This window comes from Acomys russatus, chromosome 3 (assembly GCF_903995435.1).
Source record: "Acomys russatus chromosome 3, mAcoRus1.1, whole genome shotgun sequence".
NCBI classification, from domain to species: Eukaryota; Metazoa; Chordata; class Mammalia; order Rodentia; family Muridae; genus Acomys; species Acomys russatus.
In genome coordinates this window covers 48,324,307-48,350,171 of record NC_067139.1, presented here as the reverse complement: position 1 = coordinate 48,350,171, position 25,865 = coordinate 48,324,307, and the positions used below count along the sequence as shown (strand labels likewise).

At 39.3% G+C, this 25,865-nt stretch overlaps 1 protein-coding gene across 1 annotated transcript in view; it reads left to right on the top strand.

The window, feature by feature from the left end:
• Positions 1–22,961, top strand: part of LOC127187072 (cadherin-related family member 3-like) — a 70,916-nt gene extending 47,955 nt beyond the window's left edge. The window contains exons 10-18 of the mRNA XM_051143317.1: positions 2,301–2,403; positions 7,258–7,356; positions 12,058–12,290; positions 14,306–14,477; positions 15,778–16,019; positions 17,036–17,235; positions 19,610–19,629; positions 21,213–21,280; positions 22,884–22,961. Of these exons, the coding sequence (XP_050999274.1) occupies positions 2,301–2,403; positions 7,258–7,356; positions 12,058–12,290; positions 14,306–14,477; positions 15,778–16,019; positions 17,036–17,235; positions 19,610–19,629; positions 21,213–21,280; positions 22,884–22,961 (1,215 nt within the window). The remainder of the gene's footprint in view (positions 1–2,300; positions 2,404–7,257; positions 7,357–12,057; positions 12,291–14,305; positions 14,478–15,777; positions 16,020–17,035; positions 17,236–19,609; positions 19,630–21,212; positions 21,281–22,883) is intronic.
• Positions 22,962–25,865: the final 2,904 nt, after the last annotated feature.

The window sequence follows — 25,865 nt, the reverse complement described above, 5'->3', positions numbered from 1 at the left end:
AGAGGAGGATTCTGGGTTCCTCCGCTGTCTTGGCAAGTCTTTATCTTGTTCCTGCTATCGTTTTCTCCTTTTTATAGTGAGCAACAACCAAGTCACTTCCTATTTAACTGGGAAAATCAGAAGCTAAAAACTCCTCTGGTGTCCTTAGAGGTGACTCTGTATGATGGCATATGTGACAATGGCTTGGTCTCCTGGCACTGGAAGTAACTGAAGCCAACTCTTCTTCTAGAGGGTCAAACTTTCTACTGGCAGAGCATTAAAATGTAGGGTTTTTTTTTCTACACATGATTCTGCCTTAGAAAAAAATTCTTTTTTTTAACTCCCAATTTCCATGCCATTTATTTCAGAGTGCCAGTCCATGATAACATCCTTAGATCCTAACCTCCCTGCCCAGTATCACCAACTACCCTTTCCCTACCTGTCCTTATCCAGAAGATTATATCTAAGAAACCCACAGATGAACCCTTTCTCTTACCCTGACCCCAAATTTTCTTGACAAAGTTTACAGCTACAAGGTAAGTTCTTACATGAGTGTAAACTTTGGACACTTGAGCACAGAACCAGGTGCATACTGGATTGATATTCACTTTGCAATGCAAACCCAAAGTGCCATCTTTAAAATGAAGTTTGCGTAAAGATGGAGGATTTGTAAGCACTATTCTAAGACCCAAACCTTCATATATGCTTGCTCTATCGCCGAATGAATCACTACAGCCATCACCCACCTCTACCTGACTTCAGTGTTTGCATATTTATCATGTAAGTATTAAAAGGCACTTATTCCTAAGAGTTACCACCATAATCATGCAGGTTGCATGCCACCTGTAAAAACATTTATTTTACATGTACAATGGTCTATTTGGTTGCTGATCCTATTAGGTCATAAGATTTACAACTATTGTCAAATGGTTATCATTTGTGAACCAAATTTTGCTATGGTGCTTGGTTCACAGAGGGTACTCAGCGTAATTCCCTGAATGATAAAGGAGTCATATACTGGCGTTCTGAAAATAGACACTTTTTCTGAACCCTGAAATTCTTGGTGCTATATGGATTTATTCATTTTTTTTTTGCCAAACGAAGGTTTCATGCTCATAGCATTGTATTAGACTTTCTCAAGTTTCAGATATGGGCCCATATTACTGTCTGAGTCCTAACATCTATAGCTCTAACTAAAACCTAATTAGTATTCAAAAATATTTTGAAGTGATATCTTGTAATAGGAGTATCTTGCATTTTATTTGCTTATTGGTGTGTTTTATATATATGAGTGTTTTATAAATGCACACCAGAATAGCAAATCGAAGCCCATGAGACTAGAGTTATAGATGGTTATGAACCGCTATGTGGAAGCTGGGAGTTGAAATGAGGACCCTTAGAAGATCAGCCAGTGCTCTTTTAAAAAAATTTATTTTTATTTAATTAATTTATTCAGATTACAACTACATTGTTATCCCATCACTTGTATCCTCTCGTTCCTCCCTCCCTCGCTCTTTCACCTTATTCCCCTCCCCTAGGTCTATGACCGAGGGGGACCTCCTCTCCCACTATATGGTCATAGACTATCAAGTCTCATCTTGTAGTCTGCTTATCCTTTCTTTGAGTGCCACCAGGCCTCCCCACCAAGGGCAGATGGTCAAGAACAATACAAGGAGTAAACATCGAATCCCTACTCTGATCTAGCCAATGGACAGCCAGTGGGCCATCTCTCCTGACCCAGAATAGCTTACCTTCTTATCATAATTTTTCATACAACATTCACTGAGTATATTTAGATCCTTTGTCCATGGCAGCATAATTAGCATACAATGTACATTATAATCTATATTTTCTTCTATGCTGGAATATTTCCTCCAAAAGTATGCTACTCTGGAAAGTGATCTGTGGTGTCCTGTTGTTTCACTGAAATGCTCATATATATATTTATCAGCCCTTCTCCAACTCATGCATTCTGAGATGTTATTCCTTGTCAAATAAGAATGGCCATACACTCAACTTTTCCAGACTGACTTTTTAAACATGTACATTAAAAGTTTTAGTTCAGTGTCAGTGAGGTGGCTCACTGCGTAAAGGTGCCTGCCTAGCTATTTAAGTTCCATCCCAGGTATCTGCAATGTGGAAAGAATTGACTTTTGCAAGTTGTCCTCTGACCACTATACACAATCCATAGCGCACATGCATGTGTGTGTGTGTGTATGCATGGATGTGGGTGCACACACACACACACACACACACACACACACACACACCAGATGAAAAAAATTTGGGATGTTTTTTCTGAAATAGTGTTGTTCTATAAGGTTACCAAAGAGCTGGATTATGAAAGCCCAGAGGTGGTTGCGGCTGGACATATCTATGAAATGATGATTTCCGTATTTGATGACCTACATCCATCTCACACAGGTAACCACCACAGACTTTTCAAGGTTGCTCAGTGTGCTATCAGCATTAATCACATTGGGGAATGAGATAGACTGGTGGCAGAAGTTTCCATCACTGGGAAGCCTTTGCATCTCTTCGCAGCACCTTAATAATATGCAACTCATATCCTGGTCAGGTTAGAGATGTTGGTATTGGAAAAAGCATGCTGTGTGAGTTCAAGTTTTGATTCTTGATAGTATTTAACATTTATTTGATTACTTATGGTAAATAATACCAAATACCTCAGACTTGGAAAGAGCTTTGATAACAGACAACAGGAAGCCCAAACATATAGGTAGTTGGTTGTTTAAAAACATTTTTTTTTACTTGAAGGATATTGCATGATCTAAAGCTGTTATTGATGCAATTAATGGGCTACTTGCTAAGTTCTACAGCTCATGAACTTGAAGAACGTGCAGGGCATGGCTGCTGCTCTCTCACCCAAGGTCTTGTCATAATTTCCCCATAATTTTGTGCCAGCCTATGGTAAAGGAGCCTTAGGGGCAGGGAGATATGTCTTACCAAGACTGCACGATTATAAACTTTTTGGCATTTGGAGATTTGATAGTTGTAGTTTTGCAGATTGTGAGCTGCTATTCTTTGGAAGCACAGAGGATCCAGGGCAGAGTGATTAGGAGTTGGGGTGCCAAGTAAACTGCCTGATAACTATTTCTCTTCATTTACTCTTGTGCAAATGAAAACATACAGCAAGCTTCCTACAGGGTCTGGGTGGGTGCTTGCTCCACAACTACACATCAGCAGAGCAGTTACAGACTCCCCTTTTTTTTGGCTATAGAGACTTTTCTGGGAAGAAATATCCTCAGACTTTTTAGGTTACATTTGCCGATAATACCAAGTCTCTCTTATACATGGAAATCACTGTGTTGAAATGGCTTTGCAGTTGTTGCAATTATGGATAAATCAAAAGTTATGGGAGAAAACTCAAGTTTTTAGGGATAAAGGTGATGTTCAATTGTTTCTTTTTTCTCTTGTAAGAACTCTGAATCATTGCTGGTGGTTGCCTTGATCATTGGGTTGAACGGATTCTAATTTTCTATCTGAGACAAATAAGAAAGTATTTTGTCTTTTGTGAATGCAGAAGGGTGGACTTATAGAAGAAATTTGTGTGTTTTTTTAATCAAATGGAACTTAACCTTGAACTGTCATCAATATATTTAGGATGCTTTCAATCCTTCTTGACTCACTGATAAAAGAATTGTAAAGGATTTGCTGTGACTGAAGATGAAATGTTCCTCATAGGATTGTGTTTGAACACTTGATCCCCAGATGGTGACACTGCTTTGGGAGGTTATGGAACTTCTGCCAAGTGGCTCTTGCTGGACTCATTGGGGGTGGGTCCTGGAAGTCATGTCTTAACCCTGCTCTGTTGGAGGTTGGTCTGGTGTGTTTTGATGCTGATTAGTGCTTTTTGTCTCTGCCCCACCTGTACTTTTCCTAAGAGCCTAACGTGTTTGACCAATAAAAGGCCATTATATCTGGGCAGGGCAAATGAGATAGGCTTGGCTAAGGTTCCAGGGCTTGGGGAGACAGAGAGAATCTTGGGAGGAAGAGAGACCAGAGGAGAGGAGAGAAGGAGGAGGCTGCACCATGGATTAGGTGGAGGAGAAGCCCATGGCTGGCATGCATGGAGAATTTGGCCCAGATGAAGAACATTAGCAAGTATATGGGATTATGGATGGGAGGTAGCTTGATAGAAATTTTAGAAGCAGATGGCATGGGATTGGGGCAGAGATTCCATACCTGCCTCACTATGGGAGGTAGTTTAGGGGATTAATATCTGCCCTGCTTCAGGTTAACTAAGGCTATTTTAAAATGTAATGGGTGCCCATGTCTTGATTGATTGCTAGGGAGTTAGAAAATACTGCCATAATAATAATTACAGGCCTAATAATAAGCATTATTAGGCCATATGGATAAAATAACTGCAACACCACTTCCTGCTGTCTTTCTGTTTCCTGAATTCCTGAGACATGAGCAAGTGTTCATTACTTCCTCTTGCTAGCACATCCTCCTGCCACCACTTTCTCCTGCCACGCCTTCCCAGATTTAACCAAGAGTCAAATGCTTTCTCCATTAAATGGCTTCTTTTGAGTATCTTTATTACAGTGATCAGAAAAGTAAATAGACTTACACAGATACCTGAAGATGTGCTATGCTGGGGATAAGAACCAAACTATGATATCTCACTCAGAAGCATTCTTTTTACTTATTTATTTGTTTTTTGGTTTTTTGAGACAGAGTCTCTCTGTGTTATCTTGGTTGTCCTGGACTCGCTTTGTAGACCTGGCTGGCTTCGAACTCACAGCGATCTGCCTGCCTCTGCCTCCCGAGTGCTGCCACCATGCCCGGCCCCAGAAGTATTCTTGAAGATTTTTTTTTGAAGATATTGGTAGAGCATCATAAGTCACTATCATATAGTCCAAAGTGACCTTTTAGGATGGATTTTTTCCCTTGTAGTTAAATAACTTGCCTATCTCAAAAGATTTGAACCTTTCCTGAACTGGGAAGAGAGAAAACATCTTTCTTAGTTACATATCTTCTGTAGTCTTTACATGCCAAAATATTCACAATAATTGCTCATAAAATATGCTTGCAACATTGCATGTTTGGTTCCCTCTATTTTTATAGGCCAGCCAATTCACACAATTTGGAGTCTTTATGGACGCAATAAAAACCTTAGTATGGCAGAGCTGTAAACAGCCCCTGCTCTGCAACATATAAGTGGATTTATTGAAAGAAATATAGAGTTGTAAAGCAAAGCATTTGTTTTTGTGGAACAGTACTCTTTAAACCTTCTTAGGAATCATGGATACTGTGGAGACTATGATGAGAGTTGTAGACACTGTCCTTGAAAATGCTAGCGTATAGTAGAATATGCTAGAAGGTGAAGGATGCCAGAGAATTCCCGGAAAATATTCATATAAATCTCAGATTAAATTTTACTATCTGACGTACATCTCAGAACTTTAGAAGAAGCAATGAAGCAGAAGTCTTCTGAGCATGAGTGCTGTAGATAACCCGCTGTAGGAGACTTCACTGAGTAAACAAGTCTGGGAAGAAGGCTTGCCTGCAGATTCAACATAAACACTAGCAGAGAAGGAGCCCCTAGGGTCTTGCCATAAAACCTTAATTTTTATTTAGTTTAGGACTTCGTAGTTGGCACATTAATATCTCAGAGATGTTAATAGTCAATACAGCTTGCTCTGGCATCTACTCCCTGAACTTTTACCTTTGTAACATGAGACCATAAATTTAATTCTGTTTATCTCAGTCTCTTTCCTGTGAAACTGTGGTAGTAATACCAACATCCCAGTTAGTGTCTTGCTCATGATGTTCTAACTTTACTTTAAAATATTTCCTGGTTTTCAAGTTGTTTTCTTTTATGCTTTAATATCAAAATATTTCTCTTGGGGCCTGAGAGATGGCTCAGAGGTTAAGAGCACTATTCTCCCAAAGGTCCTGAGTTCAATTCCCAGTAACCACATGGTGGCTCATAATCATTTATAATGAGATCTGATGTCCTCTTCTGGCCAGCAGGAACACATGTGGGCAGAACATTTATAAATAATAAATAAATAAATCTTAAAAAATATTTCTTTTGAACAACTCTCTAATAGGCTACCTTAGCTTGCCAAAATACAGAGTTCTTTTTTTTTTTTTTTTTTTACAGGCAATGGGAAAAAAATTGTAACAAATCCTTAATTTATTTTATACCACACTTAATTATTTCACTGGGTGTGTGGAGAGTGCCATAGTATGCACATGCAGGTCAGAAAACAACTTGTTGGCATTGGTTCTTACATTCCATCGTGTGAGACTTGGAGACTGAACTTAAGTCATTGGGATGGGATACTGAGCAATCTGGCTGACCAGTAGCGACTTCTTTTATCTTAACCTGCTATCATTTGAAATTTTTCTTGACCATAATTTCCTTTGACTTCATATTCATACTATGATGTACGAGATGGACACTGATTTGATTGACTGATGAGGAAATTGAGCTTCCTAGAAATGAAAGCTAATTTAAGGCCACAGAATTTATGTTAATTCCAATCATTAAACATGGAATTTCTGAAACTCTTTCCATTTCTCTCAAGTTTTAAAAGCATAGTGCAAGACATCACAGAATGATTTGAAAACCACCTCAATGAACCAATGGAATAATTGTTCCAATAAAATTTGCGATATACTTTCTTATAGAAAAGATGTAATATACATAAACATATATCATACTTCACACATGTCTGTATTATATAAAAAAATATAAAATATGATACTTTAGAACTTTTTGCTAAACTGTTTTGCCTGTCATGGAATTCATGTGGGTTTTGACTTATGTTTCTTGTTGCTGTCACAACTAATTGACAAGAAAAAACATAAGGGAAGACCAGCTCACAGTTTGAAGGGATATCATCCACTTGACGATAGTAAGTGTGGCAGAAAGAGTGGACGGCAGCAGTTACACTGCATCCACAATCAGGTAGCAAAGACAAAACAGAAAGAGGAGTCAGGTTATAAAACCAGCCCCACCTCCTTCCTCCAAGGAAAACCCTCATCCTAAAGGCTTTACAGCCTTCCCAAATGGCACCATCAGCTGGGAACCAAGTGTTGAAACACATGAGTTTTGGGGGGAGGGGCATTTCACATTCCAAGTGGTCCCCTAAGAACACAGAATGTGGGAATGCCAATCATTTGGAGGTAGAGAGACTCCTGTTGTGGATTCATAACCCTTGCCAATTCTGTAATTGGGGACATGTTACAGTTGTTTGTAGAGTAAAACAACAAAAAGCACTAATTTACTGCTCAATTTTACAGTGACTGTGACCATCCTTGTGGAGATTGCTCCTGAAAATGATTTCAGCCCCAAATTTCAAACCTCACACTATGCATTTTCAGTTCCAGAAACGTCAGGAGGTAAGAATGTTCTCATTTCTTTAACATTAAAGCCTCCACAAGGAAACACCTACCAGTGACCAATGACCAATGGAAAAGGAGCATGTGCATTTACCGAACAGCAGGTGTAAGGGCATTGTGGGACATGAGACCTCCATGGAAGTTTATTTTCACTGGTGATGTTCTCAGAATATCATCCTGATGATTTCTCAAAGCCTACTTTAAGCTTTGATGTCAGTTTTAGGATTTGTTTTTGTGGTGGACAAATGCACATTACGGACTTTACTTCATTCCTCACCAAAAACATGAGTAATTGTCAAGAAGTAGAAGCATGTGGTTATCTCACAAACAACTGGGGTCATGGTTTTGGGTCCAAAGTCAAGGCTATGGCTAAGGTTTTCTCCCAGTTCTAAATTAGATATGAGTTAGGATATATGGTTAGCCTCATTCTATTTGGAAAATACAGCGGTGGTTACAGTTGTGATTCTGGCATCTAAGATGGGAACACATTCCTTTCTTAGAATCTCTGGATAGTGAGTCCCCAGGCTTGACCCAAATACAAGTGATAGAACTGACTGTGCCATGAAATCAAGTTAGACTGTTTTGTAAGCATGTCCTGGAGTGGCAGAATGACAATAAATGCCAGAGTCAAAGGAAACTGGCTTTAAACTGTCTCTGCAACTTGCTTCTCTTGTACCTTTGAGGGTTCTGTTCTGTTGTAAATGCATAGGAGCAAGTTTTTGTAGTATAAAGATATTTGTAGTAGTAAAGCTTTCTCATTTCTTGACAAATACAATTATTTACTTCCTAACATGTAAATATCCAAAATAAACTCTCCAAGCTGTTTGGTATAGTGATGCCAGAATCTTACTTATGGAAGAGCTGTATCTTGATGTATTTAAGGGTGTAGTTTTCATTTGTCATAAGTACTTCATCAAAAGAACCCAGACTTTATTCTCTTAAAACTCCACTCCTTCATTATTTTGTTTTTGTTTTTTATTTTTTGTACTTAAGTAGAAAAATCAGCAATTTTTCTAAAATGTTAGCTATTGGAGCAGGCCAGAGCAAAGTTCTGAACACTCCAAATATCTTTGCCGTGGGAAAAGAGTCTTGAGATTTGGAACAGTCAGTAAGTGCATAGTGTTTGAAGGCATGCCTCAGGAGTGCTTAGGGGAAGGCACAGGATCTGTGCTCCAGGAAGGATCTGCTTCTGGGGACACACTAACCAGCAGGGGCCCCTGCAGGCATTCTGTGTACAGCACCACTGAAGCTCTGGGACTGCCCGACAAGCTGAATAACAGCCTCAAAGCCTCAGGTCTCATCTCATAGCTTTGATGTCCCTGAGCAGTTGGCATGCCTTTCTTTAGCTTATGTCAGTAATGATCTATAGGAAACTCCATGTCTCCTCTTCCATTCCTATCTATCTATCTATCTATCTATCTATCTATCTATCTATCTATCATCTATCTATCTCTGTATGTAAGAGTGTGTGTGTGTGTGTGTGTGTGTGTGTGTGTGTGTGTGTGTTGCTAAGAATACAAACCCAGGTTTTCTAGATCTTTGTAGAAATGAACTAGAGCCAAAATCCTGTACTTTTGAGTTCTCACCTATAAAATAATGGTAATAACTATACCATAGAGCTGGAATGAGGCTTGTGTATAGACTCACATCCACTGAATGTTGGCCATACAATGTATGTTAGTTGTCACATATCAGAGTTCTTTTAAAATATTTACATTATTTTTAATTATGTGTCTGTGCAGGAATGTGTACACGGGTATAGGAGATCACAGAAGCCAGAAGTGATTGATCTTCTGAATCTAGAGTTACAGGCAATGTGAACCACCAACCATGGGTTCTGGGAATGGAATCTGGACCCTTTGCAAGCACAATGTGTGCTCTTAATTGCTGAGCCATCTTTCCAGCCCAGTAGCTCCTGTACCTGGATTACTGATGTCAAACAGCCATGTTTCCACTGTCAATGGTAGTTATACTACTAATGTCCCCTGAGTGCCAGCAGTTTTCAGGTGCTCAAACTGCTTCCTTCTTGTTTTGTTTTGTTTTTGTTTTTTGAAACAGCAACAAAAAAAGCAGAGCTTGGTCTTCCTTATTAGGGTTTACAAGCTGAATGGAATTAGAGCATTTGGATTTTGTTTGTTTTGTTTCATAGTCTTGAATTATTTTTTATAATATAATTACATAATGTCTCCCTGCCTTTTCTTCTCTCTAGACCCCCCAGATATTTCCTCTTGCTCTTTTTTCAAATTCTTGGCCCCTATCTATCTATCTATCTCTCTATCTATCTATCTATCATCAATCTGTCATCTAGATATAGATATGTAGATATATACAGGTATTTTCTGAAGAGACAAAACCTCCACAACTCAAGCTACCCTTAGGAGAAAGCTGATAATGTATAACTGCTTTGAACACAAACTCCCCTGAGAATATCTATAGACCTGGAGGATATTTAACACAACATTAAGGAGCAGGTCATGGTAGGACTTGCCTATTGTCCCAGTACTTGAGAGGCAGAGGCAGGTGGATCTCTGTGAGTTTGAGGCCAGCCTGGTTTCCAGTCAGTTCCAGGCCAGCTCAAAACCAAACAAAACAAAATGAAAACCTACATTAATAGAAAAAGTGCACCTCCCCAAATAGTGAGTTAATTAGCACAGGCGATTCAAATTTATCTAGTAAATTACATGAAAAATTGTAAGTATGGATATTTATAATATTTAAAGTGAAAAATGATATGTGATAAACTGACAAAAAGTCTATGGAGCAAAGTAGGTGTAGGCAAAAGAGCCCTTTTATCAGTAGTGACTTAAAAGAAACATGGAAATTGAATCAGCTGACTTGCGCGTCACAAGGGAGAATGTGTTTCATTTCCAGTATGTTTTGATGAGATTTGGCAGCATTCAGAGTTTCATAATTTTTCTACTTAAAATTCAGCTAAAGATGCCCAAGATAATATTTAGAGTTTATTGAAAGTTTGATTTTACACCTTCAAAAGAATAGACTTTGCACTGAACCTACCCAGGTGTTAAATGTGGAAATGGTCCCGTCACTTTCCAGGTTTGTAAGACAGAGATTAGCTTTACTGGTTCTCTCTTCTGCATTGCGATACCCCATTAAAAAGCTATACTCTCACTCAAAAAATAGATTCATTCTCTTCTGGAACTGCCATAAAATAAGAAATCTTCTTTGCTGTGAATGTGCTTCTTCTGTTGTTCATATCATAAGCTGTGTTCACTGCCTACTTAATAATTTGCTACAAGAGATGAATCTTGATTAAAGGAACATGCCAGACAAGAAAATTTTCTTTGAGGTTGAGAGTGATGGGGATGGCACATGATATGCTTTCCTCTTCATCACTGCTCAGTGGAAACACCCATGCACATGTTGATGAGCGATGTATAAGCATGCATCAGAGCTTCTGACTGAAGTATAAGATGATTGAAGAGTAGCCTGCCATAATCAAAATCTATTGCCATAAGTGCGCTTTGTAATGAATCCCATACAAATGAGAGTAACATAGCAATAAACATTTTCCAGCTCAGATATCCGAGAATTGGATTATCTGAGAGTCAGCTGGTTTTTACAGCTCTGTTCTGGTTTGGCTTGGATGACTAAAGGAAGGGCTTTGGCCTCTCCCTCATCCTTTCATCCTCAGGCTAACCTGAGTATGTTCTTAGAGTGAAGGAAGAGTTATAATAGAATGACTTTCATAGGCTAACAGGTGTGTGTGTGTATGCGCATGTATGTGCACATGCACTATGTATCAAAGGAAAGTCCATTGAATCTCACAAATGCTTCTAATACCTTTGTCTACACCAGGTTCACTAATATCTCCTTGATCAAAGCAAGTTACAAGCCAGAGTGCTATGGTTGCCTGCATGGCTATAGTGTGAACACAGGAAGGGCAAAGAATTTGGGCATATGAATGTAACTAATGTAATGTAATTACCATTCTTCTGAAAGATTATTTGTGAAAACTATTAGCTGGAAGTATTGTGAAGTAATTTTAAAATCTGACTGTAGAAATAGCAGACACAGGTTGAGCCCGACTCTATACCATTGGTTTTGGGCAAACCAACATCACAGGGTCTCAATTCCTTATCTATAAGATGGAGATACCAGTACTACCATCATAAGGCTGCTGGGAAGATTCAGTGAAGGAATTGTGCAAATAAGAAATAACTCTTATTTAGCACTTACTATACACTAGGCTTTACTGTTACTCCAAGTGCTTCATGTATTTTAATTCATGCAGTCTTCACAAATCTGTACGGTAGATATTGTTATTGAACTTAGTTTGCAAAGAAGAAAAAAGTCAAGGGATCTATAAAACTGTTCATTGTTATGTTAGCAGGTGAGAGGCTGAGATTTGTAAACAAGGTCTTCTAGTTTCAGAGTCTGGCTCATGAACATTATCTGCCACTAACGTTAGCATGATGCTAAGATGAACCAATTACTAACATCACAAATTATTTTTAAATTGTTTCATATGAGTGAAACCAGTGGTCTCAAGTGGCTGGGGATTCTCTGTAAATCAATCTGCTATCATGTGGAGTTTTAGCCTTCAAACATTTATCATTACCTAAAAGAATTTAGGTTACCACTTGGAAAATTTCAGGTTGTTATTTGAAAAACCACATGCATGGTAAGCCTTCATAGTAATGTGCATATGTGAGAAAAATGAGCTCTGTAAAACATTGGCAGCCTTCTACAAAGTTGGACGAGTGACTGCCATTGATGAGGACCACCCACCAAACTGCCTGACATACAAGATAATCAAGGGAGACAGCCAGGCTGCACGAAGGTTCTGGATTCACCCTTTGTCTGGAATGATTGAACTCACCACTCAGCCAGACTATGAGACAGTGAGACAATATAACCTCACGGTGGAAGCTGTGGATTGTGACAGAGCTCATCCACGCACTGCAGTGACCACAGTGAGTAGAGAGGCACAGGTTTCGTGCCTATGTGACTGAGCAATGTATTAAATTCTAATGATCACATTGGAGTGATAGGGTCATGGTAGTGGCAGTGAATGGAGAAGCTGGTGGGTTTTTTCCTACTTCTCAATTGTTCAATAACTTTTGTTTGAACTTAGCTTTGGAAATTTGAATGGGGAAGAAGGATCTGGCTACTTTCTCTCTCTGGCATATATGTGTTCCCAAAAGAATAACAGGAACCTTTCTGGACAAGATGTGAGGTAGTGGATACTTTAACATGTGAAGTAGGAAGTGTTACTCTCACATTCATCCTACAGATGAGGAAACTGAGTCACAGAGTCAGGACTTCTTCAGTTGTAAGGAGTCCACATCAGTTGTTCCTTGTGTACTTCCTCCTGCTTGTATGGTTAGTAGGTCTTTTTTTTTTTTTTGTTCTGTGATAAGTATAAGGCCTATTTGCATCAATGACTAGAATGACTTTCACAGAGCTAAAGTTACAGCCATGAGGCTGGAATTACAAAGGCCGTCCTAGGATGATTATCACGGGCGTGACTTTTAAAATGAGGTCTCTTGGCTAGTTTTCTTATAGACACTTAACACCTTCTCCGCATAGTGTAAGATGACACACCTTGCAATTATCACTCCCATTTTACAGATGAAAACCCAGAAACTTCAAGTAACCTTCTTCTTGTAAAAAGAATTTATGTTGGCTTGAATGTAAAGCAGAATTTGTCCAGTCTTTCTTCCTCTTAATAAATATTTATTAAGTGTTTGTGTACATCATCTTGGGCTACAAAAAGTGAAAGATATTGTCACATATGCCTTTGACGAGCTTGATATATCAAGTGCCAAAATGGTGATGCCAATGAATTTTGCTTCCCAGTATAGAAAAAGATGATAGGTCTTCAGTCTCCAGCATTGAGATGTCTATCCTTGTCATCATCACCTCATCTTCATATGATTTTTATTAAGAACCCAACGAAGGCCAAGTGTTGTGTATGATAAGCTCTAATTATCTAATTCATTCTCACCTCAAGGTAGTTTTAGACACTAATTTTTTTTCACAGAAGGAAGCATTTTATTTATAAGGCTTAGATGCTATAGAACCTATTTGAAGTCACTCAGCTCAAAGAGATAGGATGAATTCTGAGCACTCATTCCCTGCAATGTGTCCCATTAAAAGATACTGTTTTAAAAACATACAAATAAATAAATAAAATATAATTTAAAAATCTCTCATATTGAATATATTTATCTGTATTGAATCTAGAGAAGTAACATTAAGAAATGCAGAATTTCCTCCAAGAAGTTAACTATGTTATTAAAACATTCCATAAAAATTAAAAAAAATAATTCTTGCAGATATAAACTCACCAGGGAGTCTCTTCTAATGTTATTGGAAAATTATTAGTCATCAGAGAGGTGGGCAGAAACCTTTGTAGGCTGATTGGTATTTGATCATTGACATTTTCAAACCTTTGATATTTTGATCTTTTTCCATATAAATCACAGCTTTCTGGTTTATGGTATTTTAATTAGGAAAAGGTTGATAACAGCCTTAATTAAGGTCAGACAAACACTGTGCTTGAGGAAATGGTACAGAAGAGGTCCTTAGCTAAGTTAGAGCACGCTCCTTCTGGGTGTGTTTTCCACTGAACACGGGCAGTTCAAAGAGTCCAGCAAACTTCATCTTCAGAGGCAGTATACTTCAGTGTTGCTTTTGTTATAATTCATATAACTGTACTTTCCATAGTGATTCATCTAATGAGCCCCAAATTCTCCCTAGAGGGGACAAAGAATGTCACAGCTGACCCAACAATAATAAGCCACCAGCCAGTGATTGACAGCCAGAATCCATATCTCTAAGAACATGTCTGGAAGCTCAGAACATTTTAGACTTTTAACTTAATAATTCTGGGTGATCTGCCCATCCAGATGCTTGTTTCCGCTCCTGTGTATAAATAGTCTCGTCGTGTGGATGCGATGTTTCTTTTTTCCTTCATCACTGACAGGTCACTGTTGACATTGAAGATGAGAATGACGAAGCACCTGTCTGCGTACCCTATCTATATACAGCAACTATCCCTGACAACGTTGTTGCTGGGACAAACGTCAATGGCCTCAAACTAAACTGTCACGACAGAGATTCACAAGATTTTGAAATGCGCTTTGAAATGGCTTCTGGTAGGTACTTTAATTATTTCTTTTAACCACGAACATATGTCAAGTTGACATTAGCTATACAACGTCAGGCATGATATGTAACCCTAGAAGGGGCTGTGTTTAAAGGCCACACTATTTCGTAGCTTTAGTATTTTGTTTCCGCACAACACCCTTTCATGTCTGCACATATGAATGACTTAAGTACTTCTGTGAGTTCAAAGAGACTCAGAATTTGAGAAAATGCTACAGATTTTAGTACAAGGAACTAAGTTTGCTATCCATGGAACTAGCTGAGACCAGATGCCATCTTTCCAGATGACGATGATGATGTTACCAGTTCACAAGGCTAGATGGGTTTGGCTGTATTGTCATTAGATCTACCCAGAGTCACATGACTGTTATAGTCACCAGCTTCCCATCTACAGGAGATTTGTGGTTATTTGAGACCAACCACGTATTAGACACTATTCCTAGAAATGGTTTCATAGAGCCAGCTAAGATAGATATGGAGCATATTCATGACAGCTCATTATTCATTCTACTCTGGGTACTGTCAACACATAAAATCATAAGGCAAGAAAGTCTACGCAGGAAAACACTGTCTTTGCATTCACCTTGGCCATGACAATAAGATCTTTTTCACGCAGCTCAAGCCTGCTTCTGCTCATCTGAAAGGATGAGAGTGTGGACATCAGCAAACACTTTGTTGATAGATTATGGAGACTAGTTTGATATTTACACCCATCGCTAGATGATAAGCTGTGTGGATAAAAAAAAGGGAGATATGTTCTTCTTCTTTATAATAGGGTATACAAGGCCCTGGAGAAGACTTAACTTCTTAAAGACATAATTAGTTTAGGCTAAGTTGAACATAACAATAAAATAAAGAAAGAGAAAAAATCAGAATAATCAAATATTAACATGAAATTTGCTGGCCATGTGTGTGGGTTAGAAACATCATGCTAACCTTTAAATATCATTTTTTTTTTTTTTTGGAGACAGGGTCTTTTGTAGCCAAGGTTGGCCTTGAACTCTCTATTTAGCCAGGGATGACCTTGAACACTTGATCCTCTTGCCTTTCCCTCCCAGATGCTGGGATTATAGGCTTACCCTAATATACCTAGTTTAAAGCACATTTTACCTAATATGTATTATTTTACTTCAACTTTATTATAAGCTATTTGTAGATATGGAAATTTACAGTATAATACAAATTTTCAACTATGAAGACATTCTGTGTTTTAACATCATTTTAAGGTAGTTTGAGACCATTTGATGTATTATAAAATAATTCTAACCTTCCCATTATATTTTTTAAAAGGAAATGAAAACCTTCATTTTCAATTAGACCCAAGTCAGGGTTCGAATACTCCAAAATTAATTGTGAAGAATCCTTTCAACTTTGAGTCTGGAGCTGACCTGCGGCAGCAGTACCATCTTGTGGTGCATGTGCTTGATGACAACCTGAAACACGGCAAAGCCATCAATCCCAGGACAGGAACTGCCGTCATAGATATCTACGTGATACGAACCAGCACACCACCTCCTCCAACCAGTTCTGAGGTAAAGAGTTTCAGAATGTGATTTGGCACTTTGTGTTGTAAATGTTTTACTGCAGAGTCAAATGTCAGCCAGAAATGCTAAATGAGTGATCAGGGCACCATTCTCCCTTCTATGCCTTTAGTCCTTCGCACTAACCCAAACAACCACTGGGCTTTCTTGGGCACTGTGCATCTGTGAACATATTATGTGCACAGGAATCAGTGAAAATTACACACACAGATGGAGGACCCCTAGACTGCCTGTAGAGGACCCTAAACTGCTGGCTGAATAAGCTGAAGGTCCTGCTCAATAGGAGGGAAACAGTATTCAGTGAATTCCAACCACTAAAAACCACTGCAAATGGACACTTTAAAAGACTATGCTCTCATAATAGTAGGTACCTATGATGTGCTAGGCATCACCCTGCATGTCTTATAGCCATCATTTTATCTAATCTTCACTCCAACTCTACAACATTTAGCAGACATTTTTAGTGTCTTATCACTGATAAAGCAGATAGGGGAAGCCTCTGCTGAATTACATAATGACGTATCAGCCTTTCAAGGGGGAAAGCTCCTATTTTCTAGGACTTAGAGTGTATTTTACTGTGTTTTGGCCTTTAATACACACATTAAAAAGTCTTTTTCTTCGAGTACTTGAGTTTTGAGAACACACCGTTACTTCCAGCTGCACAAAAGGGAGTAGATAACAGGAACTCACAAGCCTAAAAGGACTGGGATGCCAGTCAGCTCAGTCTCTTAATTTTATAGGTCAAAGGACTCAGGTGAAGAGAAGAGACATGCTTTGCTTTGGATCACAGAGTGGCCATTTCATGCAACTCTATTCTCTACATTCTTAATTTGGTGGCTTTCTTTCTGGTATCATGTTTCTCATTGTTACCTAGGTTCTTATGCATATGTAGGAGTCTATATCCCACTGTCTGTGTTAAGACGGTGGCTCTGTACTGATGCTACATTGTGCAAACAGATGTGCTTTGAAAGCAGGAACTAATGGTCTGCTTTGAAATAATTTTCCAGCAAAGAAAAGGTCTGACCATCGTGTACACCGCTATCAACACGTACAAAAACAGTGACTGGTACATTCCTTTCATCTTCACGCTGATGGCTATTTTCTTTGCTGGATTGCTTTCTTGGATGTGCTTTCTGCTTTGGAGATGTGGAAACATTAAGAACTGCTCTCAGAAAATGGCCAAGGAAGTTTCCAAGTCGAAACCCAAGTATGTGATTTTTTTCCCCCTTTCTTTCTAAGATTTTGCTATGAAGAATTAAAATGAATTAAAGTTTGGTAATCTTAACTGTCAGTGATTCTGCATAAGTGTGCTTTAGAGAGGCACAATACTGGGGATACAGAACTCAATGGTCTCTTTTACGAGACTTCCCAAACCCACTCTACCCTGAAATACTTGGGTGGCTTTCTTTAGTGAGTGGCAATGTTCCTAGGAGACACAGTTTTACAGCAGCCTCCCTGATCCCTGGGTTCTTACAATCTTTTCCACATTCATACTTCTGCAACTATCTCTGAGTTTTAGATACAGGAGTTGGCAGTGGGGTCCACAGCTCTGCCTCTTGATTGGCTGTGGTTTTCTGGAATGGTCTTTCTCAGCTGCAAAGGGATGCCTCACTGATGAGGGGTGATGACCACACTTCTCTGTGGGGATAAGGACAAATATTTAGATGTGTTTAGGGATTATGCTGTCTTAGTCAAGTGTGGACTCATGAACTGGATAGGAACATGCTATCCTGGGTTGGGGGGTGGGGCAAAAGTTCATGAGGCCTCAGTCCTATGCAAAGAACTACAGACAACTAAGGAAAGCCAAGAGCACGAGAAATAGTTTTCCCTTGTGAAGAACACACCAATTGGTTATTCAATAGCAAATGTTCAGCCCAGAAAACATATGTATACAGATAAGTATCATTATACGTATTGAGCAGGTTGTATATAAAATAAACCCATACACATATGTAATGAAAAGGAGGCTATGAATTTGAAAGAGAACAAGGAGGCATATTGGTAGGCTTTGAGGGAGTAAAAGGAAAGAAGAAATTATGTAATTATACTGTAGTTTAAAAAAAGAAAAAACCACCAAACCCAACAGAGGTTAGTTTGGTGGCATGTAAGATGTGAAGGCAATGACTACATGGGAAATTTGAGGCTAGCCTTAGCTACCCAAGACCTTGACAAACACACACACACACACACACACACACACACACACACACACACACACACACCCCACTGAACAAAGAAATATGTGGCTTAGAAGTTAAGAGCTCTTGCTGTTCTTGCAGAGGACTGGAGTTTAGAAGTTTAGTTCTTAGCACCAACCTTGGGCAGGTGACAACCCCTTGTAACTCCAGATACAAAGAATATGACTTGTAGGGCCCATGGAAACCTACCCACAAATTAAAAATAAAATAATAAATCTTACAAAACCAACCTACCAAACAACAACAACCACCACCACCTAAAACAAAACCTGTCCAAACAGAAGAGCAGCACCATTATAGAATGTGCTGTCTGTGAGAATTCTTTTAAAATTAATAAATTTGTGAGCAAACTAACATCTCATATTATTTTGAGGCAAAGTGGGTTCATGGACAGATGTTTGACAATCACCAGAAGTTAATTTAAGCACAGATAGGTAATATGTATCAGTTCCCTCTCCACACAATAGATTGGTTTTAAAGTTCATCTAGGCTAAAGAAATGGATAGAAAACACCAACTGCTTATGTTGCCATTTACCAATATAATTCTTCAGGATAGAGAATACCAAAGCTTCAAAAGTGAAGGTGGAGCCAGGCCTAGGGATGCAGGCCCATAATCCCAGGTTTTTTCAAGGCTGAGGTATGAGGATTGCAGATTCAAATCCATCATAAGTTAGGCCATTTATAAAAATAAAAAGGTAATTAAAGGAAGGGATATAAATTTTAAACCCCTTCCCAGATCTAGCCAATGGTCCACAGTTGAGTGGAGAGTGGGATATGACTTTCTCACGTACTATGGTGCCTCACATTTGACCATGTCCCCTGGAGGGGGAGACTTGGTGGCACTCAGAGGAAGGACAGCAGGTAGCCAAGAAGAGACTTGATACCCTATGAGAATATATAGGGGGAGGTGATCCCCCTCAGGAACAGTCATAGTGGAGGGGAATAATGGGAAAATGCGGGGGGGGGGGGAGGAATGGGAGGATACAAGGGATGGAATAAACATTGAGATGTAACAAGAATAAATTAATAAAAAAAATTTAAAAAAAAAAGAAAAAAGAAAAAAAATAAGTCACTGATTAAGTATCTAACTGGCATGAACAAGGCTTTGGATTCAATCTTAGTAACACACATGCACACATGCATGCACGTGCACACAGAGTAACACGCACACTTTAGAATTAGAATTGTGTTTTCATTAACCACACAGGTTATTTTTTTAAATGGTACAGTAAAGCAGATGGACACAGATAATGAAAACCGCTTAATTACTTAAAAAAAAACTAGATATGATAATAGTCATATGTTAACTATTGAATAAACTTACTTTGAATATATATTGCCATAATTTAACTGGTGTTTTGTCAAATTTTCTTTTTCTACAGAGGGATAAAATATGTTGTAGGTAAGAAATAATTTGCTAATTATATAATTTAAATTTTTCAAATGTTTATTTTAAGACTATATTTTGTTAATTTTTGAGAATTTCTTGAAATATATTTTAATCATAGTCATTCCCGTTTCTCATTGTAAATTTTCTGAGAGTCACCTTCCTACCTGCCCACTACTTTCCTACTTCATGTTCTATGAGAATATCTGACCTACCAGGAACCACACTCTTAAAAACGAAAACAACAGCTGCTACTCCCTTTGCCAGAAGCCATCAAGTGTCAATGGCTTGTGAGCCCCTTCCTCACCCCATGCTTGAGTATGGAGGGGCTTGTTCCTGTACAGATCTTGCTTGGGCAGCCAAAGCTGCTGTGAGCTCATACAGTGCTCCTGTAATGTCCAGAAGGCACGACTTCGCTTAGGTCCTGCCTTACCTCTAGCTCTTCTCATCTTTTTCCTGCTCTTTCTTGATTGTCCCTGAGCCTTGGGAGGAGTGTTTGATATAAATATTCCACTTGTCGCAGAGTACTCCACTGAGAAGTATTCCCTCTACTTCGACGGGTTGTGTATCTTTTTGTGTCACTCACTGTCCATTGCACAAAGAAACTTCTCTGTTAAGGTTCAAACTCTGCACTAATTTATTGGTATAGAGGAATAGAGGACTGTTTGTCCCATTTGGCAGAAGGTAGTAGTGGATTCACTCCCGGGGCCTGGGAGCTCCTGACCTTTTGGTCTAGGCTAGATTTACAGTGCCAGGTATTCTCCTTTGGTAGAGTTGGCCTAGAATGCAACCAGAAAGCAATTAATTGCTTATCTCACAACACTTGTGGGATTATTGCACCGTTGCCAAGCTGGGGGTTATTGTGGCTCACAGGGTTACCTCTGAGTACTACTGGTGACAACTTCATACCCCCAGCAGCTTACATAGCACCTTCAGGTACTGTGGAACTAGATAGCAGGGAGAGGCTTCCTAGTCAGTCCCAGCTTGATTTCTCCATGTGTAGATGACTTCAGCAGTGAGCATCGCCATCACCATCAAGTTGTGGAGGCAACCAAGGGCAGTGGCAGTGGTCTCCAGGTTTCTTCAACCAACAACTGGACAAGAAGTGGCCCATAGTTGGTGCTGCAACTTTTGGTTGGCAATCAGTGTAACTCTGACGGAATTCATTTAAATGAACACACACACACACACACACACACACACACACACACACACACACACTACAAAATACACACGCATGGACACTACAAAATAGAAAGTTTTAATAAACCTTTTCCAAACATCCTTGGTGTTATTTTAAAAGTATGGATGGTATAAAAAATTTGTGTGTTATCCACACAGAGGGGCCATACTGAGCATTTTGGTTTTAGTGTGTATATTGTTGAAGTGTCCACACCTTTATTTTAAGTTTTATTTTGGTGGAGGTCACAGGACAACTGGAGGGATTTGGGTTTTCTCTTTTTACCATGTGGGCACCAACCTCTCAGCAAGTACCTCAACCCTGAGTTGTTTTGTAACACATTATATCATTTAAAAATGCTACCTACGCATATTTGCTGCTTATTTTTTTACTCATTTGTTTGTATTTTTTTAAACAGGAGATAGAAATCAAAAAGAAAAAAACATTATCACAGAAACAAGAAACAAAAAACTAGAGGTATTAACAGTAAGTGCATTTTTGTCTATTTTTATTGCATATTGAACATTTTTTCCTTGTAATCATATGGTAAAATCTCTTCAAATATCATAGAAAAGAAATAAAATAATTTCAGGTCATCATTTTTGTTGAATTAGTATGTGTTGCAAAGCTGGTATTTCAGATTAAAACTTAAAGCTGAAAATTTAGAAACCTGGTGAGGGCAAAATTTATGTAAAATATATATGCTTGTAGTAAAATTACTCTAGGCAAATGTAAATCTAACATTATTTCATACTACTTAGAATTTAAAACTATATTTGAACATTATACATATGATGGACCTGGGTAAATTCCTAACCTTAGACTCTTGAGCAGATGGCAAATGAACCCCCAGAGAAGTTACACTATTTCAAACTGGCCAAAGCGTAGTCACTGAATTATCCATGTGAATATACCAAGGAGGGCAAGATCTTGGATCCACAGTGCACCATAGAACAAGTAAAGGCATCTTTAGTTTTCATCTCCTAGCTTTCTCCTCTTGCCTCCCATGCACACTGGAAATCCCTACCATGGCCATGTTTCACAGGCTGCCTCATCTCATCGCTCCTCTCCCCCACTTCTCGGTAAGAAGGCTGATGCCGTCCAATCTTCTGAATTAGTTCTCTGGTGTTTCCAGATCGGGTGTCTTAATGACAGAGATGTATTAGTCAGAATCCTAGAAGTGAGATGCCCACGGTTCTGCCGAGACTGCTTGGCCTTGAGGACAGACTGTTGTCTTTGTCCTCATTTGCTCTTATAATACTGGTCAATTTGGATTAATATCCATATGATTTCACTTTACTTCACTACCTCTAAAGTATTTACAAACTTAGTGGTATTCTGAGATATTTGATGGAGAAGCCATTGATCCAGATATGATGTGTTTGTATCTTTTGAATTAAGTCCATTTTGTGGACTTAAATGCCTCTCATACAAGATTCTCATTAAGGGAGGTGTCTGAGTTAACAGAGGTCATGGCAGACAGCTCATTGTAGGGGGTGTGGCCAAGAGGAGGTAAGACTGATAGGAAGTTTTAGACCCTAACCTGGTGCTCTTCTACAGAGTAGAAAGATGGGAGACCTTACAAGAAATTATGTCCTGGTCTTATTTCTGTTGCTGTAATAAAATATTCTGACCAAAAAAAAAAAAAAAATCAACTTATGGGAGAAAGAGTTCATTTTATCTGACAACCCCTGGTTGTGGTCCGTCATTGCTTGGCCGGAGCTTCTTGAAGCAGCTAGTCACATCACAGCCACAGTCAGCAGCAATAGATGCATGGAGGCATAGGCTTCACCTGGTTGTCTGCACTCTTAACAGCCTAGTGTCTCAATGCAGGGAGTGGTGCCGCTCCCTCTCAGACTGGGTCTTCCCACAGAATGAACACAGTCTCCCAGAAGTGGCATAGCCCAGTATGATCTAGAAACCCACGATGAAGACTCTTTTGAGGTGACTCTAGGTTATGTCAATTTGATGAAAATTAGAACCAATCATTATAAGTCATTTGCTTAATGTTTTCAGCACATGACAAAAGCAATTATAACAGGTTGACTTTATTGCCAATGTGAACATTATTTTATTTTATTTTTTAAAGGAAACCACTGTGTATGAGACTGTGTTTGATGGAGAAGCCATTGATCCAGGTATGACGCTTTTGTATCTTTTGAACTAAATCCATTTTGTGGACCTAATTACTCACAATATGAATGGATTGATTTTTTATTATGCTTTGTGAAATAACTGTGCTGAAGAAAACTACCTTAGGGCTGAGCCCTGGCAAAAAGGCCAGGAATTTTAGAATTTCATTAGGCAAAAGGAGCTGGACAGATACCTACCTTATTGTATATGAGATACACATCTTTTAAATATGGGTAAGGAGTTTAATTAAACTTTATTTAAGGGTAAATAAAATGTATTTTTAAAATTTCTGATTATATATTTCTGGGTTCCAAGTGGCTCCGAAGGTTACTAGCTTAGAATAATAACCATATTATTATAACTAATACTTTGGATTGCCAGTGATGTGATTGGTGGTACCTGGGCATTTTTTTTTTTTAATCTTCATGAGCATCAGTGGTATCCTTCCAGCACTATTCTGGTCTGATGTGGTGGGTCCAAAGTGATCATCCTCACAGCTCGACAGCATAGTCCAGCATTTGCACGCGGGTGCAGTTGAGTCCTCTGGCCTGTTCCTCTGGCCTGTTTCTCTGTCAGGATTAGTTAGACGTTCACTGTTCATAGCTAGATGGAGTTCCAGGGAGCTTGTAGCCTTCTGAGGCCCAGGCTAGGAAATTACACAGCATCACTTCTGCAAGTCTATTGGCTGAGCCAACACCCAGATTGTAAACAAGCAGGATTTCAGACCTCTTCAGGGTTAGGCTCCTTTATCAGTCTTCATATTTGTAGGCCTGATGGGCCATACATTTGCAACCTGTTTTCTGTCATTTATCTGTTATGAGTCCTGGAGCTACAATGCAGACCTTACCTTCATTTTATAAAACACTCCACAAGGTCTTTGGTGCTGTGCACTTCATACCTAAAGGAAGAAAGAGGACTTGGGAATGGCCAGAAACTTAGGAGAAGCCAGAGACCTGGAATTAAAAGACTGAGGCTTAAATGAGTGCAATTTGCACTTTCCATGTGATCTTGGAGGAAGCGTTTACTAGCCTAGAGCCTCCCATTCACAGCAGAAGGGTGGGCATGATGCAGGCTTTGCCTGTCTCTCAAATTCCTGGCACGTATACACTAAAGTATCTGTGCAGCTTACACATGGCTATAAAAAACGTAAGAGCCACTTTGTCTAATATCATGCAACATGAGGCATTAGTGACAGAGGACTCACTGGTATTACAGAATCTTGTGATATTGCTTTGTGATTTAGCTCCTGCCAGCTCTGGGTGTCACGGCATGAAGTTAGGGATATTTTTATTGCGGGCTTCTAGGTTTTCTACAAAGAAAGTCATCCTTTAAAATATTTTACTAAATTGAAAACATATCACTCATCTTACCCTGTTGTATGTTAAATAGACTCTTAGGAATTTCAATCTTCAGCAATTCATTAAATGTTTATGAGAACAAATACAGACTGTTTACTGGTGCCAAACATTGTTTGTTCTTCTTAGTCTTCACAAAAATGAAGGGTGAGTTTTACTTTGAGATTCCTATGATGAAAATATCATCACTGTTCCTGTTTGATTGGCACTGAGTCAGGGGCTTCAAAGATGGGCCATAGTCATGTGGCTTTTTAAAAAATATATTTTATTAATTTATTCATATTACATCTAAGTTGTTATCCCATCCCTTGTATCCTCCCATTCCTCCCTCCCTCCCATTTTCCCCTTACTCCCCTCCTCTATGACTGTGACTAAGGGGGACCTCCTCCCCTTGTATATGCTCAGAGGGTATCAAGTCTCTTCTTGGTAGCTTGCTATCCTTCCTCTGAGTGCCACCAGGCCTCCGTGGTCAAATATGGGGCACTAGAGTTCGTGTGAAAGTCAGACCCCACTCTCGACTCAGCTGTGAAGAATGTCCTGTCCATTGGCTAGATCTGGGTAGGGGTTCGAAGCTTACTGCACATATTGTCCTTGGCTAGTGCCATAGTGTGAGCAGGACCTCTGGGCCCAGATCTGCTCATCATAATGTTCTTCTTGTAGGTTTCTAGGACCCTCTGGATCCTTGTATTTCCCCATTCTCCCATGCTTCTCTCACCTAGAATCTCAATAGGATGTCCTCCCCTCTGTCCCACTTTCCTGGTAAGTGAAGGCTTTCATGGGACATGCCCCTTGGGCTAGTGTCCAGATATAAGTGAGTATATACCATTTGACTTTTTCTGCTTCTGGGTTAACTCCACTCCCTGGAATATACCCAGAAGATGCTCCAACACACAACAAGAACATTTCCTCAACCATGTTCATAGCAGCCTTATTCATAATAGCCAGAACATGGAAACAGCCTAAATGTCCCTCAGTAGAAGAATGGATAAAGAAACTGTGGTACATTTACACTAAGGAATACTACTCAGCTATTAAAAACAAGGAATTTCCAAAATTTGTGGACAAATGGATTGAACTAGACATGTGGCTTTCTTTACTTTCAAAGGCAGAGAGGAAAAGAATTGATGTGACTCTTCAGAACAGAGACTGTTTTTAATTAATTAATTAATTTACATTACATCTCAATTACAGCTTCCTCTCCCTCTTCTCCTCCTGGTCTCTTCCTCTTACTTTCCCATCCCCCTTCTCTTTCTCCTCAGAGAAGAGGAGGCCTCCCATGGTTATTAAACCATGTTGGCATATCAAGTTGCACAAAGACTAGGCTCATCTTCTACTGACGCTAGAGAAGGCCACCATCCAGTTAAGGGAAGGGATCAAGAAGCAGGCAACAGAGTCAGAGACAGTCCCTGCTCCTGCTGCTCCAAGCTGCACTCCTATGACATATGTGTCTGTCCCATGCATGCTTCCTGAGTGGTGGTTCATCAGAGACTAAATTTTAAGTGAGGCAGTGGTAGATGAGGAGACAGAGAGCTCTCTGGGTACAAGAGCAGCAGGCTGACTGTTAAGTGCCTTCTAAGCAGGCC